This window comes from Trichosurus vulpecula, chromosome 1, assembly GCF_011100635.1.
Source record: "Trichosurus vulpecula isolate mTriVul1 chromosome 1, mTriVul1.pri, whole genome shotgun sequence".
NCBI lineage: Eukaryota > Metazoa > Chordata > Mammalia > Diprotodontia > Phalangeridae > Trichosurus > Trichosurus vulpecula.
Genome location: NC_050573.1, coordinates 430,909,226 through 430,928,867, shown reverse-complemented (window position 1 = coordinate 430,928,867; position 19,642 = coordinate 430,909,226). Strand labels below are relative to the sequence as shown.

Below are 19,642 nucleotides of genomic sequence, written 5' to 3'. Positions count from 1 at the left end.
CTATGCATTAGAAGAACTTGTTAGAGGAAGGAACTAGAGGTAGGATATCAGTTAGGAGGCTCCTGAAGTACTAAAAGTGTGACACGTAAAACTGACCTACAACACCACTATTCTAATGTGACACTTCTTGTGCATAAGCCATCACTGTAATATGACACAGCCTGATTTTAACCATCATGTGTCTTTGGGTCCTTTGGGTCATCTGAAAATTTCAGTCTCCTTGTATGCTGCTTTTCTATAGCTCTTATAGATCAAAGATGGTGCCTTGGAAGGCTTAACTTTATTAGGTCTGGAATGCTTGCCCTACAGCCTGAACTTCCTGATTGGTGAATACCTCACCTAATCCATTATATCATGCTGGCCTCAGCAATGTTTCACTTTCTTGTTGTTGTTCCATTGTTTTCAGTTGTGTCCAACTCTTCATGACCCCATTTGGGGTTTTCTTGGCAAAGATACTGGGGTAGTTTGCCATTTCCTTCTCTAGCTCATTTTGTTTTTGTCCAGATGAGGAAACTGGAGCAAATGGGGTTATGTGACTTGCTCAGAATCTTCCTGATTCCAAGCCCAGTGCTCTATCTACTGCGCCACTAGTTACCCTAGGGCTTCACTTTAACCACACCCTCACAAACTTTCCAGTTCTGTAACCAATCAAATTGATACTGCCACTCCTACTGGAAAGGGTATGCCATCCACCCTTCTATGGCTCCAATCAACATTCTTGTTTACTTTCCAAATCAAAACACCTCTCTTTGGCCACTTTATGTGCTACCTCTCCCCATCAGAATATAGTGCTTACCCTAAGTCCTTAATAAATGCTCATTCATTCATTCATTGCTAGATTTATGCTATATGATTTGCAGCCACACAATATTACTGGGAAAAATTAGTGTAAAAATGATGGGCTTGGAAGCAGCTTAAGATTGTTACATGCTACAAACTTCCCCAAATGAAACCCATTCTGCTCTCCCCCTCCTATTCAGTTTTGGGCCCAGTTCACTGTCCATCTGCAATTCCTGTCTTGGATTTACGTACAGATAGATTAATGCATTGCACTATCTATCCAACTTTATGTCATAATGTAGGCAATATGCATTCTTCATCCACTTGTTTTTTTGTGTTACTAAGAGGTTGATCTCTTCTGAATGGTGATGGATTTCACTGAATAAACCTTCTAGTGTTTATTATAGGGCTTGATATAATAAACACAATGTCATCTAAAAATACAAGATTATGGAGAATCTGACCATCTATTTAGGAATCTTCTATGTAGACTTTGTGCAGGAATCTCTGAGAGGTAGTGAGCTCCTTTGGCTAACATATACCTACTTATTTTATATGATTCTTAATACTGATCATTGGGGAACAGCTATGAATGATGTTATCTTTTTGACTGTACCTATCATATCAAGGGATCTTTTATGATTTTAACATAGTAAAATATCTTCTTGGAGGAGAATTCTTAGGAAATATACTTTGTTCTACCAAGTCAAATTTTAAAAAGTGCCAAACAATAATATAACTGAAACTCATTCTCCAAACCTCTTAGTCAATTGTATGTCTATAAAGAACACATTTGTTGTAGAGAATTATCTGTGGAAGCCTGCCTGTTCCTTTCTCATATTTTTAGCAAAGGTGTAAGACCCCAACAAACTAAAAATGTGGAAGAAATAGAAGTGAAATGGAATGGGTCTGCCAGTGTGACTACAGTCATTTAATTTCATAATCGATTCAGCAGAACTAACGTATTTGGCTTTTCCCGCCTTGGTGCTTAATGTGCTGTAGAAAGAAGTAATGGCACCGAAAGAAAGGACATGGGGAAAATGGGGCTGGATCTGACCAGATGCCCAGAGGAAAACTGGTGTTGAAGATGACATGACTTTTAAAGAACGGGGGATGGATTTTTAAGATATGTGGAAGAGGGAAATATTTTCAAGGTGTGGGAAAAGATGCTAACTGGGAAGAGATTAGTGACTGCCAACCCATACACCGACTTGCACGGGATCCTCTCTAGGATGGGAACGCAGGTCATACTCTCTGACCTTTTTCTTTTATAGATGAAGAAACTGAGGCCAATAAACAAAAAGAGTTTTCCTCAAGGCCGCAAGTAGCTGAGCCAGGTTTCCAACCCAAGTTCTCTGGCTACAACTCCAGTTCCATTTCTTCTGCGTTACAGGTTCCTCGGCATCTAGTCTGTTTCCTCTCTTCTAGTTTGCCTTTCCACGTCAATCTTCCTTAAGTATAGTTCTGGAATGTCACTGCGCCTGGGTGACATATGGGACAGAGTGACAGCCCTGGAGTCAGGAAGACCTGAGTCTTACTAGCCTTGGGACCCTAGGCAAGTCACTTAAAAAAATCATTAGTAACAACAAAACCAGTTTTCCTCAGTTTTACCAACCATAAAATCAAAATAATAACAGCATTTACCTCTTAGAGTTGTTGTGAGGATAAAACGAAATATTTGTGAAGTGCTTACCGCAGTGTCGGGAACATAGTCAGCATCAATATAAATGCTTATTCCCTTTTCTTCTTAAAAAACTTTGATGGTTTTCTACTGCTCATGAGATCAAGTCCAAACTTCTCAGTCTGGGGGTCAAGGTTGTCTCGAGCCCAGTCCTAACCTTTCCTACTTCTCATACTATTCCCCTATAAGAATTCTCTACTACATTTACAGAAGCCTTTTGACTCAATATTTATTGCAAATAGATTCCTTACTATTTTAAAAATTTTGCTCATTCTGGTTCATATAGCTCCTTCTTCCCCATTAGTCTGTTATTCATCATTTATACTGTACCTCTTCCATAAAGGGTTTAACCCTTACCATCCCAGGGTGCAGTAACTTTTGCCTCCTCCAAATTATGACCCTTCAAAAGTCTGATTCTATACTTTGTTAGAATCTAGATATCCTTGATTCCTTTCTGCCCCATGATACTAATTTTGTATTAATTATAATATTTATAATAATTATTATTACTAATATTAAATCAACAAGCACTTATTAAGCACTGGGGATAAAAAGGAAGAAATGAAACAATCTGTATCTTCAAGGAACTTACATTTTATTGGGGGAAGGAGGGACAACATGTACATATTAGAGGTATATATGAAAATACAAAAAAACTCCAACAAGTCCCCCCCACCCCCCAAGGCAAGGCGATACATATTATATTCTACTCTACCACAGCTGCCTCATCTCTGTGTACACAATAGATTTCACTAAGATTGATATACATTTCAGAGGGTCATCTTGGCCAAAAACTACAATTATACGGGGCTTTAAGGTTTGACAAGTGCTTTACATATGTTATTTTACTTGACGCTCACAACTCCGTGAAGTATGTGCTAATATACCCCATTTGACAGATGAGGAAAAATGAAGTTGAGGGATGTTAAGTGATTTGTCCAGGGTCAGACAACTGCTTAGTGTCTGAGGTGGCATTCGAATCTAGGTCTTCCTGACATGAAGTCCAAAGCTCTACAAGAGCTATACTATATTGCCTCCTTGTACTGTTATCTAATTGCTTCACTTCTGTGAAATCTGTCTCCCCAGCGGCTCCATGTAAGCTCTTCATATAAGCTTTTATAAAAATGATTTATGTATTTTTCAAGGATATCCTTAATGAAAACATAATTAAAAAAACTACCTTATGTTTGTGTTTTTGTACTGTGGTAGTAGTAACTAGTGACATAAAAAATCCATCCCCAAAAGATGGAGGTATTAACTGATGCTAACTAACATTTGGGTGAATGCCAGACAGTAGTGAGTCATATGATGCCAGTCTTAGAGCACTGAATGTCAAGAAAATGACATTCTGATATATGTCTGGGTTATAACCTTTCCAAATCCAGGCCCATTCCAAAACAGCAAATGGGATTTTTGATGGAAAATATGGATATTGATGAAGGCCCTGGTCAGGGAAACTGTAAGAATACTAGATCAAGACTGACTAAGAAAATTTGAGAGAGAGCTTTATTTGAGTTCCCTTAACTGCCCCTTAAGTACTGTGGGACTGGGATTAAGCTTCCTAGTCCTATGCTGAACTAGGCCAGGGCCTCTAGGATTGCTTTGGGAAAGACTCACATCCTCACTGTCATCCTAGAATCTTTACAAGTCCCATGAGTAAAGGTGTTTTTTCTCTTAAGAGAATCTCAAAATCTTAGAACTGTAACAGGCCTTAGAGATAATTTCATCCAACTCTTTCACTTTACAGATGAGGAAAGTGAAGCCTAGAAAAGCTAGATGACTTGCCTGAGGTTAGGGGAAAGTTCGGACTGGATTCCAGGTCTTCTGACTCCATTTGATGTCAATCTAGTTAATTCATATCAGCTGCTCTGCTGCCTCCACTCTCACTACTGGAGTTTGTGTTCTGTAGCCCATCCTATTACTCCTGCTGGGCAGTGGAATGTTTTACTAAGGTGGAAACTAGAATTAAAATTAAATGTTTTTTTTTTGTCATAGCACATGCCACACAATGCAATTCTGTACCACATACAAGTTATACTAAGTGCAATATGTAAAGGATAAGTGTTTAATGCTCTGCCAGTATTTGCAATGGGACAAGGCCATGTCCTCTAATGATATCTTATATTGTGGTCTGAGCCCATCCAGGACTCAATATTCTTTTTCCATCCGCACTATTAAGCCTTAGTGCTCGGGGTGATGTGGCACATTGACTTCAACTCCTGGTACTTGTTGCTTCTACAAAATTATGTATAATAAGCACAAGATTACTATGTTAACTCTAATGAAAGGCTTTAAGATTTCTCAGTGCCAAATCTAAAATATTGGCACCAGCATTCTAGCCCAACTAGGCCCTCCAAACCTCTGGCACAGATAAGTTGGCTGAATGGCAGATATTGTTGACTGGTGAAAAGAAAAATCAAGGTAAAAATTTGAAAAAAATAGGCCATAAGTATAAAAGTTGTCACAAAATAGAGAAAACTCACAGTTACAGTGGAAGTGGCATATATACTATATTAATTTGTTCTAATTCACAGATGAGGCACTGAAAAGAGGGGCATGCTAGAAATGGCATAGGGATTATTATTAAAAACAGAAAGAACACCCTATTTCTATTTTCCAAGAGCTCACAATGGCAAAACATTTGGTCCAAGAGGGTATTGTCTTTCCCTAATGAGGTTCCTTGATTAATACCTATAATCCTAACCTCACTTAAGACAAATCTTTAAAATGATATTTACTTTGGGCAATTTCTCATATTCTAGTGTTTTTCTAGTTTTCATGAATTACTTCTACTATCTGTACTACAGGGGAGAAGGTTCAGCTTGATTTAGAGAAAGAATATAAATGCACAGAAGCAGTTATATACTTTGTTGTTTTATAATGAGAACTTATGATTTTTTATTTCCTTTTATTAATTTTTATTATTTAGGGCTCAGTACCATTCCTTCTGCAATTTTTGGTTAACGGAAAGCCTGTCTTCTGTTAATATAAACCTCATCTGACCAAAACCTGTCCTATGGGGTGTGGCCTTAAACATTTCCTAGATAAGAAGTCAGAGGAAGAATCTCAATTGTTTCTGATTCTTTGGTGACATGTAAATCTTCCCTCTCAATCAGCCTATTTGTTAACACTCTAAGTGTAGTTTAATCTGTAACCTGACTTAGTTTACCTATAAAGTTTGTTTAACTAGGTTTGTTTATATGAGAATATCACTCTTCTAATGAAGTTTGTTCAACTTTGGAAGCACGGGATTATGGATCTGTCTTTTCTGTAACTTTTATGGCCTAAGAGGAATGTACAAGATTGCAATATGTAAAAGAATTATTTCTCTGCCTTAATGTAATTTTGCCTTTAAAAGACCTTGTCAGAGCCCTAATGATTTTTCAGGTTTATTGTTTTCTCTAAGGCCTGAATTTATCTATGCTTGAGCACAATAATAAAACCTAGGTTTTTACCTCTATAATTTCTGCAGTGGTAAATATATTTCAGCAGCACTTACCTATCACATGAACTCAGAAAGGACATATTTCTCCCATAACAATTTCAACACAGATTTAGGCTATAAATTTTCAGGTCAAATGTAGATTTAAAAATATGGTAAGAAATCTGTGATGAAACAATATGGTGAATGATATCTAAGATTGAAGCCTTCTCTATCAACTTTCAACTTTTTTCTTCCTAAATTTTTTTATAAATAGGCAATTTGGTACTATCAGCAACTATGTTATTGTGAAGAAGTAGATCACTCCAATAGACAGGCATTAGAAAATTCTGTGGAGACTTTTAAAATAAACATTACTACTCAGTTTATGGTGTCAATAAGACGAATGACACCGAAAACTACATCTAGTGACTAAATGTAAGATTTTTCAAAATTCTGGAGCTGTTTGAATGGTCTTCCCTATTTTGTTTCTTCTTATGTTTGATGCTGGATAGTTACTAAAAGGGTCTGCAATCTTTGAATGGTTTCTTTGGGGAGCTGCATGTAAACTGCTTGGGGCTTACAATTAATCACCTGGACCTTATGTCTCATCATTCATGTAATGAGTGCTTACTCTATCACCGTTAGGGTTAGTGGGACATAAGATTAAAAAATAAAATCAAGCGAATAAAAGGAAAGGTGAGTGCTTTTCACAGATCTTTAGAATGATAATCAAAACAGTGTGGTTTTAAAAAAATGAATACTTTCCTTCAAAGTCTCTTTTGGCTGCTAAATTCTGTTTTATTTCTTTGTGTTCCTTTATAAGAAACATAGTATGTTACGAATTGCCGAATGACATCGGATATTCCCTAATATCCACTCTCGGAAATGCCCATTTTGTTGTGTAAGGAGCAGGTGGCTTTCTTTTTAATAAAGCTCTCCAATTCGCTGTCAGACACAACCTCAGAGACTTTTCAGGGCTAACCAAGCTTTATCTGACCAAACACAAACTGGCATATGGACTTCATCCACACAGTCATATGAGTCCCTTGGCTGTAGCCTTCTGACATGTGTCTAATCAGTTTTGTAAATTCCAAACTCAGGGAAGGATTCTCCAGCCATTCCAGTATGTGATGCTGTGGGACTCAAGGAGCAGAGTGGCAATGAGGCCTAACACAGCTGCTTGACAGTCCGCTGCCAGTCACTGCCACCAAACATTAGCACCATTTCTCCCAAGAAAGAATCTTAGAAATTTTTTACTTAAAATTTTCTATCATGTGCTTCTGCTTAGATATCCTAATAACACTTCCTCAAATGCCTTGTTACACAGTGAAATCTGGTAATAATTATCAAGCACCATACACACTGTTTACAATAGAATCATATTTCTTTTTCTTCTTCTTCTCTTCTAGACTCTCTCTCTTTTTTTCTTGCATAAAAAGTAGAACGCTGCTGAACAGTACCCAAATGTCTGTTGTACTCCATGCCAATAAAGCAGCTCAGCCAAAAATGTGAAGGGAAAAGTTTGCCAAGTAAAAGAAAACATAACAAATTGGTAATGGTTTCTATCTTGACAGAAAATGAAAATGATCCCTCAATGTGTGGCCACTCATGTGGACACATAAAAATGTCTTAGAAGCAATCATTTTACCTCAGATAACAGACCCTGACAGTATAGTACAACACACTGGCTGATTTTTCACTTCTCAGAAAAGCAGCAACCATGACCTACCAAATGGTCTAGGAACCATGTAATTTATGCATAACACACACGCACATGCCATGCCCTCATAATATTTGCTACAAATCATCCTAAGCACATGACTTTTTTTTGTTGCATTGAGATATACTTCACAAGAGAGGGTCTCAGTCAGAAGAAGTTCCTTAAAGGTGAATTAGCTTAATTTGATCAGACTTTTCAAATCGACTGAGGGCACTGAAGGAGGAAGAAAATGATTCCATGCAAAAACTAATAAGCATCATTTCTCTTTATGCATGTAATTTATACTGCAAATGAAAAAGAGCATGTAAACTGTATTAACAACACTAACACTCATTGCTTCATGAAAAATTCATTTATCTCTTTAGGAACAAGTTACATTATGGTCATCATGTAATACATATGGTCCTATAAAGGACTGTCTGTACATGGCACAGCCACTTACTATGTGTTAAGTAACCATAGTTATTCTGAAACATTCGCTAATGCTTCCACATGTGTATAATATCTTATGAAATAGGATACTTAGGAGATCATAATGGAAGTTGGAAATGGGAGTGCACCTACTCAAGACTTACTAATGACTCCCTTAAATTATTTGATTTTATTTCTGAATATCAGAGAGAACTGGCTAACATCAAGGACTCACTTCTGTAGGCTGATGGTTTTACATTTTGTTTAAGACTCTAATGAAGGTGCTAAATTGTATATCTTATGCTGAAAACATGTCAAAATATAAACATCTCACTTTTTAAGAAACACAAATGATATCTGAAACTCACGAGGAATAAAAAAAAATGGGAGATCATATAATAAAAGAGTTAGGAAGAACCTTGAAAGAGTATATGTTTTGCCAAGTTTCGAAGTCAACTTGAATTCTGTGGGTTATAATTTTCAAATGAAACTTGTGGGGTTTGAATTTGTTGGTGACTTTCCTGTTCAATAAAAAAGGACTTAAATGGCTTATAAAAAGGTCAAAAAACAATTATGGGGCACCAAATAACTCTTACAAAAAAAACATTTTGATGACTTAAGTGTAAATGAATTAGAAACACATGGATCATATTTCTCTTAAAAATAAGTATGGATTTAAAAATAAGGGGAAAAGCCACGGCATATTTTGCGGTGGCTGAATCCAAAGCATTTGAAAGATACACTCTGAAACATTCAAGAAATTGAGATGAAGTTAAACTTGTCTGGTTGTACAATGTACAATGATTACAATGATCTATTTATACACAGATATATGTAATCAATATTTATGAGCCCTCACAATGTAGACAGAACCAAGGGGAGAATTGTAGGAAATAAGTTATAATTTTTCCCCTTGAAAAACTTATAATCTGATGAGACAGATATGATCAACACAGGTATGTGTATTTACATGCATACACACATACACATGACAGAAATATATGCATAAGCTACATGTGAATAGACATATGCACAACTGCTTTCAGTTTGAACGGAGTGACTGGTGTGACTTCATGAATGAAAAAGCATTTATTAAGGCTTACTGTCTTCAAAGTACTGCACTAAAGGCCAGGAACTCAAATAGAAAAGCAGAAACCGTTCCTATTCTGATGAAGCAAGTGTTCTAATAGGAGAAGATGATACATAGAAAAGGTTTCAGCTGCAAATCAGAGGGAAAGGTCCGATGATCCTTAGAGTGCAGAAGCAAAGATGTCAATGCATCTTTTTTAACGTCATTTCCTCTGATAAAATCACACCCTTTTCTGACGGTGACGCAAAGGCTCTGGTGGGAGAACTTTTCTTTTCTGAATCTTTGGCGCCTCTGGTTGCTGATCTCCACTGGGGTTGTTGCTATGGATGATGGTTTTGGGCTGGGCTTTCTAGCAAGACCAGTGGTCTGGGAGAGAGAGGACGACTCTTTTCCTAGGGCTCTTGGGCTTACTTCCCCATTGGTGGTAGTTGGTCAGAGGCTGGCGATAATAGTAGCAAAGATGGCGGGTCTCTCCTCCAGACTAGCTATTTCCTTAGATGATCATTACAGAGGTCAGGCTGTAGACTACTGGGCACTGCTGTTTCCAAGGCTCTTGGGCTCTCTATCAAAGTCTGAAGGGAAGTGGTTGATGAGGTGATAACAGTGGTTTGACTTGTCTGGCACAAGTTGTCTCCTGTCCCTCCCTCAGGTTGCTTTGCTAAGTCAGGCAGGATTAATCTCTATCATTTGATTTGTACCAACATCCCCAAATACTTATGAAGTTCCAAATATATGTCGAATTTGCACTTGTTCATATTATTATGTTTTAGAAACATGTGGATTCTCCCCAGATTTCCCCACTAGTTTGTAAACTCCTCTTCAAGATTTGTCTTTGAATTTCTCCTTCAGGACTCATAATTTGCTAGTGTTCAACCAACCTTATTGATTAATTAATTTTATGAAGAACGTGAGTCAAGAATAGGATGCTCAAAGAGGGAAAATACTCAGTTTGGCAGAAAGAAGGGAATATTTCATTTCAAGCTGCAGCTATGGCATACAGATGGCTCAAAGGCTAAAGAGGTGAATTGTGTGTAGGAGGTTAGTGAGGGTAGCTTGTTGAAAAGAAACTGATCCAGGGTGTAGTGGGAGAAAAGGCTAGTTAGGTTATCTGGGTCCAGTGGACATATATTGATCCGGATGACTATAGATGGCCTAAGAGGTAGTGGGAGACCTTGGCTCTTTTGAGCTAAGGTCTTTTGAAGTTCTCACTTTGAAAAAGTCAAGGCCCAGTCAGTGAATAGGCCTCTTTGAGAAGTGAGTCAAGGGACAGTCCCTTTAATTAAAAAAAAAAAAATCAAACTGGGAGGGGAAGACCCTTGGGGTTGTTGGCCAAAGACAAAAGGTTACTACTTACAATCACTCTGAGCCAGAAGGGCCTCCCAAATTGGGATTTTAATCCTAGATCAGGCAACTTACTATTTGTATGAACCTAGACAGATCATTTTACCATATTGGACCTCCATTTCTTCATCTTTTAAAAGGAGGTTTTATTAGATGATGTCTAAGGATTTTCTATCTCTGAATTCCATGACACTGAGGAAGTTAAAACACTGTTCTAAGATTCTAGGATAGACATTGCTTGTTCTTAAAAACTGATGATTAATTTGATTTCATGAGTATGTCAGCAATGCCATCCTCCTGATGTATGAGGAAAACTGAACCTGTCTAGGTTAAGACAATAAGTATGATGGAGAGGAAGGAGCACTGGACTGAAGGTTAAGAAACCTGGATTCTAGTCATGGATCTGGAGCCCTCCAGAGGTAAGTGACTTCTCTAGGTCTTGTTTCCTTTATCTGCAAGATGAAGATGCGGGACTAGATCTGTGTTTCCTAAACTGTATTTCATGCAAACCTGGTGTCCCACGTAACCTGAATATGGATTCCATGAGAAGTTTGAATGGTATTTGTATTTTTCCTTCTAAGAGATTAAATATGAAACTATATATATAAAAATGTTTGCTATAGATGATGGGGGAAGGCATGAAAATATCTTTAATTTTGTCCCATAATTTCCCTAACCTCTATTTCTTCTAGGAATATTCCCATAAACCCACCCTCCCCAACCACCAGCATTTATGAGTTCATTGATACATTTCAAGCTCAAAAGTACTTTGTAGCCAAATTGGTTTGGGAAATATTGGGGTGGGAAACCTGCTGCAGGTTCCCCACCCCTGCTTTAGATGAAGCAACGCTCAGCATTTGTTGTCTAAATGGATGGCTTTCTAGGTGTCAGAAAGAAAGCCAGAAGCAGAACATAATAAATATACTGTTAATCCAACAAGTGAAGCATGAACAGAGCCATCTCCTGAGGAGAAAAAATGTTCCCAAAGCTGCTTTAGCTCAGAGGAGGGTCCTCTGCTTTTCCCCGAGCCAACTCTACATTCACTTATGCTGCTTTCCTGACTCCGAGTATTTGCTCAGGCTATTTCTCATGTCTAGAATTCCCTTTTTCCTCTCTATCTGCTCATTTTCTACATCTCTCTTAAAGCCCACTCACCACAAGTGCATTCCCCCAGGGAGGCAATGGCTTTTTCCACCTTAGACTTCACCAAAAACTTTGCCTGCACCTCTCTTATGTACTTACCACATACTGTTTTATATTATAGTTACTAGTTCATGTTGTATCCCCTTTTCCCATTCTTCAGATTTCATGAAAACAAGGACCATATCTCATCTAACTCTATACTTCTCCCAACACCTAGGGAAGGCAGGAGGGTGATATGAACAGTCATACATGTCTGTTGCACTGAATTACATTTCCAGTCAGCTTTTTAAAATAGTTGATTCAATAAATGAAAGCCCTTACCATCCTTCATCATCTTCCACTTCAGTCTCAGAAGTTTCATTTTCAGGAGTTTCAGCGATGGCCTGAGTGAGTTTAGATTTAAACTGGTTCAACAATGCCAGCGTCTGAAATAACAATAAGGTTTTGTTAATTGTCTGACAATGATATGTACTGCTTTTAAAAATTCTTACTATTATTTGAGAAAATCACATCAGGTATAAATAAAATCCTTATGGTGACAGAACTCCTGGATGAAGTTCTACCTGGATACAGAAGGTGCTTAATACATGTTTTTTCATGAAGTCATGCATTCATTCATTCACATAAAAATGCCCTGAAGTTGAGAACAAGACAGAAGTTATGAGATGTACTATGAAGATGTTGTCTACATGAATTCTTTTTGGATTGGCACTGAGGCTGATGGCTCTGCTCTATGTAATAAACTTTCCCCTCTCTGTTTAATATTTTGAGGTGGGGGAAAAGGGACAGTTCTCAATTTTGGAGGCTTCAATACATAAATTTACTCTGCATAAATGGAAAATTTAAAATTTTCTACATTTTTCCCATTCATCTTAACTATCTTACTGATACTCAACACTTTGAATAACAAGACAACCGTTAATCTTTTTATATATACAGTTTTACCAAGAGATAGATAGGTCTATCACATATATAGTCAACTCTCAATTGTCTACACTTAAGGTGATTAGACACATATTCATTAAAATGACCCAGATATCATTTCACTTGACTATGGGATACATTTAGAAAAAACATATAATTAAAAATTCACCCACTGAGCTCCCCTGCTTTTAGCCTCTGCCTCCTATCTCCTCTGCCAGAGCCCTAAGACCTGGCTGTGGGGTGAGGAAGTCACACCACTGAAGTCTGGGAAGAATGTAACAGTATGTAACAGTAATGTAACAGTAGATATGGTATCTCATCTTTTATCTTTAATTTTTAGAATTTTTTTGTTGGGTTGATATTATGACATCTCTGAGAAGTAAGTAGGGGTAGTAATTATCCTCAGCTTATTTTTACCAGTGAAGAGCTAGGCAGGCACAGACCCCAAGTGAGCTAGCTGCCTGTGGTAGCACAGCAAGTCAGCGTCAATGCTGAAAGTAAGACTCCAGTTTTCTGACTGACAGTCCAGTGTTCTATATTGCCAGGAACATGAAATGAAAATATAGAATCCCACATCTGCAAATTTTTAAGTTAATGAAATTTCTAAAATGGAATAATGAATCTGATTCTCCAACTTATAGGCTAGACACCAGGTTGCATAAACCTGGAGCAGGATTAGTTTATGAATTAGGAGATGGGGCAGAAGGAATTCCAACTCTATTAGGAATGGAGCAACAGTTTTCATGGCCACATGGTTCTTATGGCATCTGGGGTACAGAAGAGGCTGTGATTGGTCAAAGCAACTTAGTAATAATCTTTGACTCCCTGCTAGTCATAATGGATGTATGATTTATAGCTTAACATTTCTCTGCTTCACCAGGTATAAAATTCAATTTGAGGAGAGAATATTTCTGTAAAGGTTAATGGATACTTTGCTGTGCTTTTTTGCACAATGAGGAACAGAAAATGGAGCAGAATAATACCAATCACAAAATCAGGTGATTAGGTTAAAGGACACAAACGAGCAATTTTCAAAAAAAGAAATTCATAGTATCAGCAACCATGAGGAAGAAGGCTCCAAAATTTTAATAGTAAGAGAAATGAATAGTAAAACAAAAAGAACGTTTTAATTCACACCCATCAAAGACAACAAAGGAAAAAAGGGCAAATGTTGTAGCGATTGTAAAGACTGGCACCCTAATATACTGATGGAAGTAGCTGTGAATTAGGCCAACTGTTCTATAAACAATCTGAAATTGAGTTTTAAAGGTCACTCAACTGCATATAGTCTTTGCCCCAGTTATATCACTAGGTGGTATATACCCCAAGTAGGTCAAAGAAAGAGGGAAAGGTTCATATATACCAAAAATATTTACAGCAGCATTTGTTTTAGTAGCAAAGGACTGGAATGAAAGTGAGCGTCCACCGATTTGGGAATGGCTGAAGAAAGGATGGTGTATGAAGGAAATGTAACATTACTTCACTGTCAGACATGAAAAATATGAAAAAATAAGAGAAATTTTGGAAGATGAAAATGCACTGGTTAGGAAAAAAGGAAACAATCAGAAGAACAATTTAGCCAATGATCATGATAATATAAAGAGAAACAACAAGGAAAGACTGAAGAACTCTGATCTCTCAGCAGAGAGGTGGTGGCCTTGATGTGTGGAATGAGGCATATATTGCCAGACATGGCCAATGTGTTGATCTGTACTATTTAGCTGTACTTATTCGTTAAAACAGAGGGTTCTACTGAGGACGGAGGGAGTTAGCTGAAAATGATAGTAATGTACAAAAAGAAAGGTGAATGATCAGTATCTTGATATGCCCAATCTCCTAAAATAAGTGCACATCACCGGAAAACACGTGACAGTTTAACACGCATATAGTTATTAAGGGAGTAGCGCTACCCCTGCCCCCTCCCCATTATTTAGCAGGTGTTAAGGGAGAAGGACAGTATCAGAGTTCTAGAATCTAAGGATAGTCAACACTAGGAGGGACACATTTTGATTGTAAGCAGAAGTGATGGGCTTTTTTTTGTTATTTTTTCAAATGTTTACATCCACATGATACTATTTTGGTGCCTCAGAGCATGGAGATGACTGTAGGTTCTTGAAGGCTAAGGCTCAGGAGGGGGGGGGGAAGGAAAGGACTAAGATTATGTTATAACATGTCACAAATAGTTCCTTTTTTGTGTCACTGAGGATTAGGTGAGATCATATCACAGTTTCTTTTTATACTGAATTCCTTACTGATATGGTAGTGTTGTGGTAAGGTACCAATGTACAAGATATGATTTATAATCAGGTTGATTTTCATGTGTGGTTGGTGCAATGAGTCTCAGTTTATCGTCACTGTGCAAATGTGTGATGTTGCCATTTAGTAGTATGAGAGAAGAAGCACAGTATGATGGAGAAAGCACTGGATTTGGAGCAGGAGGGCCTAGGTTTGAAGCTCTGCTACTTGCTCTCTATGTGATCTTCAGCAGGTCACTTAACGTCCTGCCTTGGGCCTATGTTTTCTCATTTGTAAAATGAAATTTAGTTTCTTCCAGCTCCAAATCCTATGCCACACATCATTTTGCAAAGCTCAATGCTCACACTTGAGGTAGTAGTCTCAAAACAAAGACATGAAGAGAGCTGGTAGATGATATGGATTTGGAGGGATAGAGACTTACACAGAGATTCTATTGTATGTGCTACACTAATGTTTCTCATCAGTTTCAAAATAAACTCAAGAGGAGTTCAAGCTAATGTTGTCTCTTTCCCTATTTTCCGATAGTTGGGTATAGGGAAGAGCACTCGACTTGGAGTCAGGCAGCGTGGGTTAAAATCCAGGTTCTGCCACTTAATACTGTGTGGCCTTGGGTAAGACACTGGACTTCTCAGTGCCTTAGGTTCCTCATCTGAAAAATTAGGAAATTGGAATACATGGCTGTGCTCTTCTTTGCTTTCTAAGCATAGCAGTGGCCTCAATTCAATGTCCTTTATTCTCAAAGAAGAAAAAATGACATCACTATGTTGGCGTCAAGCTACAGTGTATCCGACTGTGGCTGATCAGACCCATATGAGCTCGGGAGGCTCTTCCACAGGTCGGGCACAAATAGTCCATATGACATTTGGAGTGGGGATGTCTACAAATTTGTACATCTCACCTTTGAGCTATTGCTAGTCTGCTTTGCTCAAACAGCACAGTGCCTTCTTTGGTGTGAGTGCACCATGCCTGTGCTGGTGCCTCCCATATCTCACAATCAATTCCAACATTCTTCTGAGAGACTTTGAAAGTTTCCTTGTATTACTTCTTCTGACCACCTGCTTTGTGTGAGTTCTCTATAAAATAGTCTTTTAGGCAAACATACTTTTGGCATTCTAACAACATGGCCAGCCCATCGGAGTTGTGTTCAATGCAATACAGTTTGAATGCTTGGCAGTTCAGCTAGAGAAAGGACCTCAGGGTCCAGTACTTATCCTGCCAGGTGATCTTCAGAATCTTCCTAAGACAATTCGAGTTGAAGCAATTCAGTTTCTTGGCGTGGCACTGGTACTGTCCAGGTTTCATAAGCATACAACAAGGAGGTCAGCATGAGGGTTCTGTAGAGCTTCAGTCTGGTAGGTAGTCTAATACCTCTTCTCTACCACATGTTCCTTCCCAAACACTGAGCTAGTTCTGGCAGTGTATCAACCTCATCATCTATGTGTACATCCCTGAAAAGTACACTGCCAAGTAAGTGAACTTATCCACAGCGTTCAAGATTTCTCCATTTGTTATAACGGACAGTTCCATATAGAGATGGTGTGGTGCTGGCTGGTAGAGAACCATTTAATTGTTAGGCCACAATTAGCACAAGCAGCCCGGAAATCCATACTTTGTTGTATCTCAGGTTCAGAGGCAGCATTGAATGCACAATCATCTGCAAATAAAAGGTCACACACCAACTCTCCCTCCACTTTAGTTTTGGCTTGTAGCCTTTTTAAGTTAAGCAGGGGCTTAACAAATGCTTGTTGATTGATTTCAAAAGTCTTCAGTATAGTCAAATCTGTTTCTTATCAAAATGGTTGTAGAGGCATTGTCAGAAAAGATAGAATTAAACAGAGAGTCAACATTTACATTGATCTGGGAAACATTTTCTTTTATAAAAAATAAAACCATAAAGAATAGTGACATCACCGTAACTTTCCATAAATATTTTACATCAATCAATCACTCAACAGGCATTTATTAAGTGCCTACCATGTGCAAGGCATTGTTCTAAACAACAGGCATTGAAAGGTAGAAACAAAATAGTCCCTGTCCTCAAGGGGCGTATATTTCACTAAGACAGACAACATGTGCATATAAATGTGCATATAAAATAAATACAAAGTAATTTTCAGTGCCCCTGGGCTGCTTTCTAAGATTATAAGTAACAGATGAATTACTGATCTACATTCTTGGAGTGAGTTTCCACATTGAGACTTTGTTAAACTGATAGCATTCTAGTTTTGGACCCAAACTCCCCTCTCTGTAGTTTACACTTTAGCCAAATTGGACTAAAGAAGAATCCACTGTTTTAAACTCTCATTATTTTTAAACAGCAACAGACTTCTCATATACCTGAAAGCCTCATCTGCGTGGAGCATGGAGAAAGCTGTGAAGGCCCCTCTTTTTGTAGATACAAGACTTGAGACCTCCCTAGAAAACGAAATTAAACTTGCATCTTTCTCCTTAAATTGAAAGGAGCCTGGCAGTCTGCCCTAAGAGCCAAGTGGATATGGAGTTGGCATGTGCTCAGAGAGATGGGGCTGTAATGAATGAAAAACATCCCCCTGGCCTTTGTTAAAGGCCTTCTGATTTCAAGACTTGCCTCTCTCTGGCTACCTTACAAAGGCAATAGAGGACAACGGGCAGGAAAGCAAACAGAACCAGAAGAACAAGATAGGTCTGAGGCTGGGTTGGAGAGGACCTGCATGGAAGCATCTCTGCTTGGCACCTACAGAGAAATCAATTGCTCCATCTTTTGGCTTTCCCAGGAGGAACAAATGATGAACCACTTACAGTATGGTTCCCCAGCATGACAAGATCCTTTAAGCTGTTAGAGACTGCTCCAAAGACATGTGCCTTAGAAGACCATACTCACTGTGTCAACAAGGTCTCCTCTGCATGAGGGTTATTTCTTAGTAAGCTGCAGTGGTAGAGTCACCACTATATTTCTAAAATAAATCATTCAATGGATTTTACCCCCACCAAAACAGACAACCCTTTATGGTGGCATAATACTTTACATACTGGTTGGTTGGTTGTTGTCCTTTGTTCTCAAAGATGACTAAAACAACATCACTATGTTAGAATCAAGTTCCAACATGTCCAACTGTGGTCGATCAAACCAATACAAGCTCAGAATGCTCTACCACAGGTCGGCACAAATAGTCCATGTGAACATTTGGGGTGGATACTCAATTTGTGCATCTTGCGTTTCTTTTGAGTTGTTTAAATTCTGCTTTGCTCACAGAACACAGCGCCTTCTTTGATGTGGGCATGCCATGCTGAGTGGTCCTGTGCCAGTGAATCCCATGTCACGCAAGTGTTAAGAGCTCTACTCTACGAAGGTGGGAGCTGATACTTGGATGACTTGTCCAAGGTCACACAGGTAGCCAGGGGAACAGTCAGGATTTGAATTCAGGTATTCTGACTTCATGCCCACTACTCTTTCCACTCCTAACGGGAACAAGGCAATGATGTAGGCTCTGTTAGCTCCATTTGATATGCTACTTCTTGTTCTCAAATAACATATAATAGGTTAATTCTCTATAATTACAATTTCCTCTATCTGATTTTTTGGTTGAAACTTCTCCTATGATTGATTTCACAGCTAAGCAATGAAGCATAAACTTTTCTCAACAGCAATTAGGCATCATTTATTATGTAGTTCCTGATTAGACTAATTTATCAAAATAGGGTGATATTGATTAAATTCACTTTTATTTTGTCTGCTTTAATTATGTGTCTAAAAAGGCATGGCTCCTTAAATGGAGTAGCTTGATAAGAGAAAGCAGGATGTACACAGCCACACTCAAAATAAACAGGTTTTTGGAGTGCTGCTGAGTATTTCAGTTAAAGGCAATCACATAACATGATGCATAGCAGGAGAGGTTTATTCCATTAAGCCCTAAATATCCCACTGACTGTAATGCTATGCTAGCTGTGGAAATAGTGGATTGTCTTTCTGTCTCTTTTCTTTCTTTCTTTCTTTGATTCTGATATTTCTGAGCTTCATCAAATATCACCTGTATTGGAAAAAAGCATTCTATATTGGTGCTACTGTGCCAATTTGTGATCTCAAATCTTGTTTAGGTTAGAACCCTAAAGAGATATTCACTATGCAGATAAGATCAGCTGGCATGTGAAGAGCAGGGTTTTAAGTAGAACCTTCACTTAATTACTCTAACCATGCTACCCACTTGCACTACACAGAAGTGATTCCAAAGGATCTGACAGTCTGTGGTTTGCACGGCTGAAAAACATATGTGACATTTCTTTTTCTTCTTAACTTCCTTATTAACTATGACTTAAGACTGGGATCCCCAAACCAAAAGTTATGGTCATATTACTAACGATTTAAGCATAATTTCAACTGGTTTTGCAGAACGGTTGGACAATTCACAGCTTCGTCAATAGTGAATTACTGAGACCGCTTTCCTAGAGTCAAAATTCATTATTTCCATCTTTTGTCATTTTTGTAAATTTTCTGTGTATGAGGTACGACTAAAACTACTGGATTTCCATTACTCTAATTATTAGTGACTTGGAGCAATTTTAAATATGGTTGTTAATAGTTGGTGATTATTTGCTAAATGCTCACATCCTTTGACTACTTATTTTACAGGGAAAGGTTCTTGGTCTTACATATCTAGGCTAATTCCCAATATACCTTGGATATCAAATTTCATCAGAAAAATTTTATGCAAAGATTTCCCCCCAAAATTATAGTTTCCCTTATTATCCTAAGTACATTGATTTTGTGCATGAAATGGTTTTTTAATTTCAGGTAACCAACATTATATCTTTTCTTTCTATGCTTGGTATAAATCCATCTTGGTTATAGTGAATGATTGTTTGGATTTAATGCTGTGGTCTTTTGTTAGGATTTTA

At 38.0% G+C, this 19,642-nt stretch overlaps 1 protein-coding gene across 1 annotated transcript in view; it reads right to left on the bottom strand.

Annotated features, from left to right (window-relative positions):
• Positions 1-19,642, bottom strand: part of CWC27 (CWC27 spliceosome associated cyclophilin) — a 270,179-nt gene that overhangs the window by 18,640 nt on the left and 231,897 nt on the right. Inside the window, exon 13 of the mRNA XM_036742097.1 lies at positions 11,912-12,015. Within this exon, the coding sequence (XP_036597992.1) occupies positions 11,912-12,015 (104 nt within the window). The remainder of the gene's footprint in view (positions 1-11,911; positions 12,016-19,642) is intronic.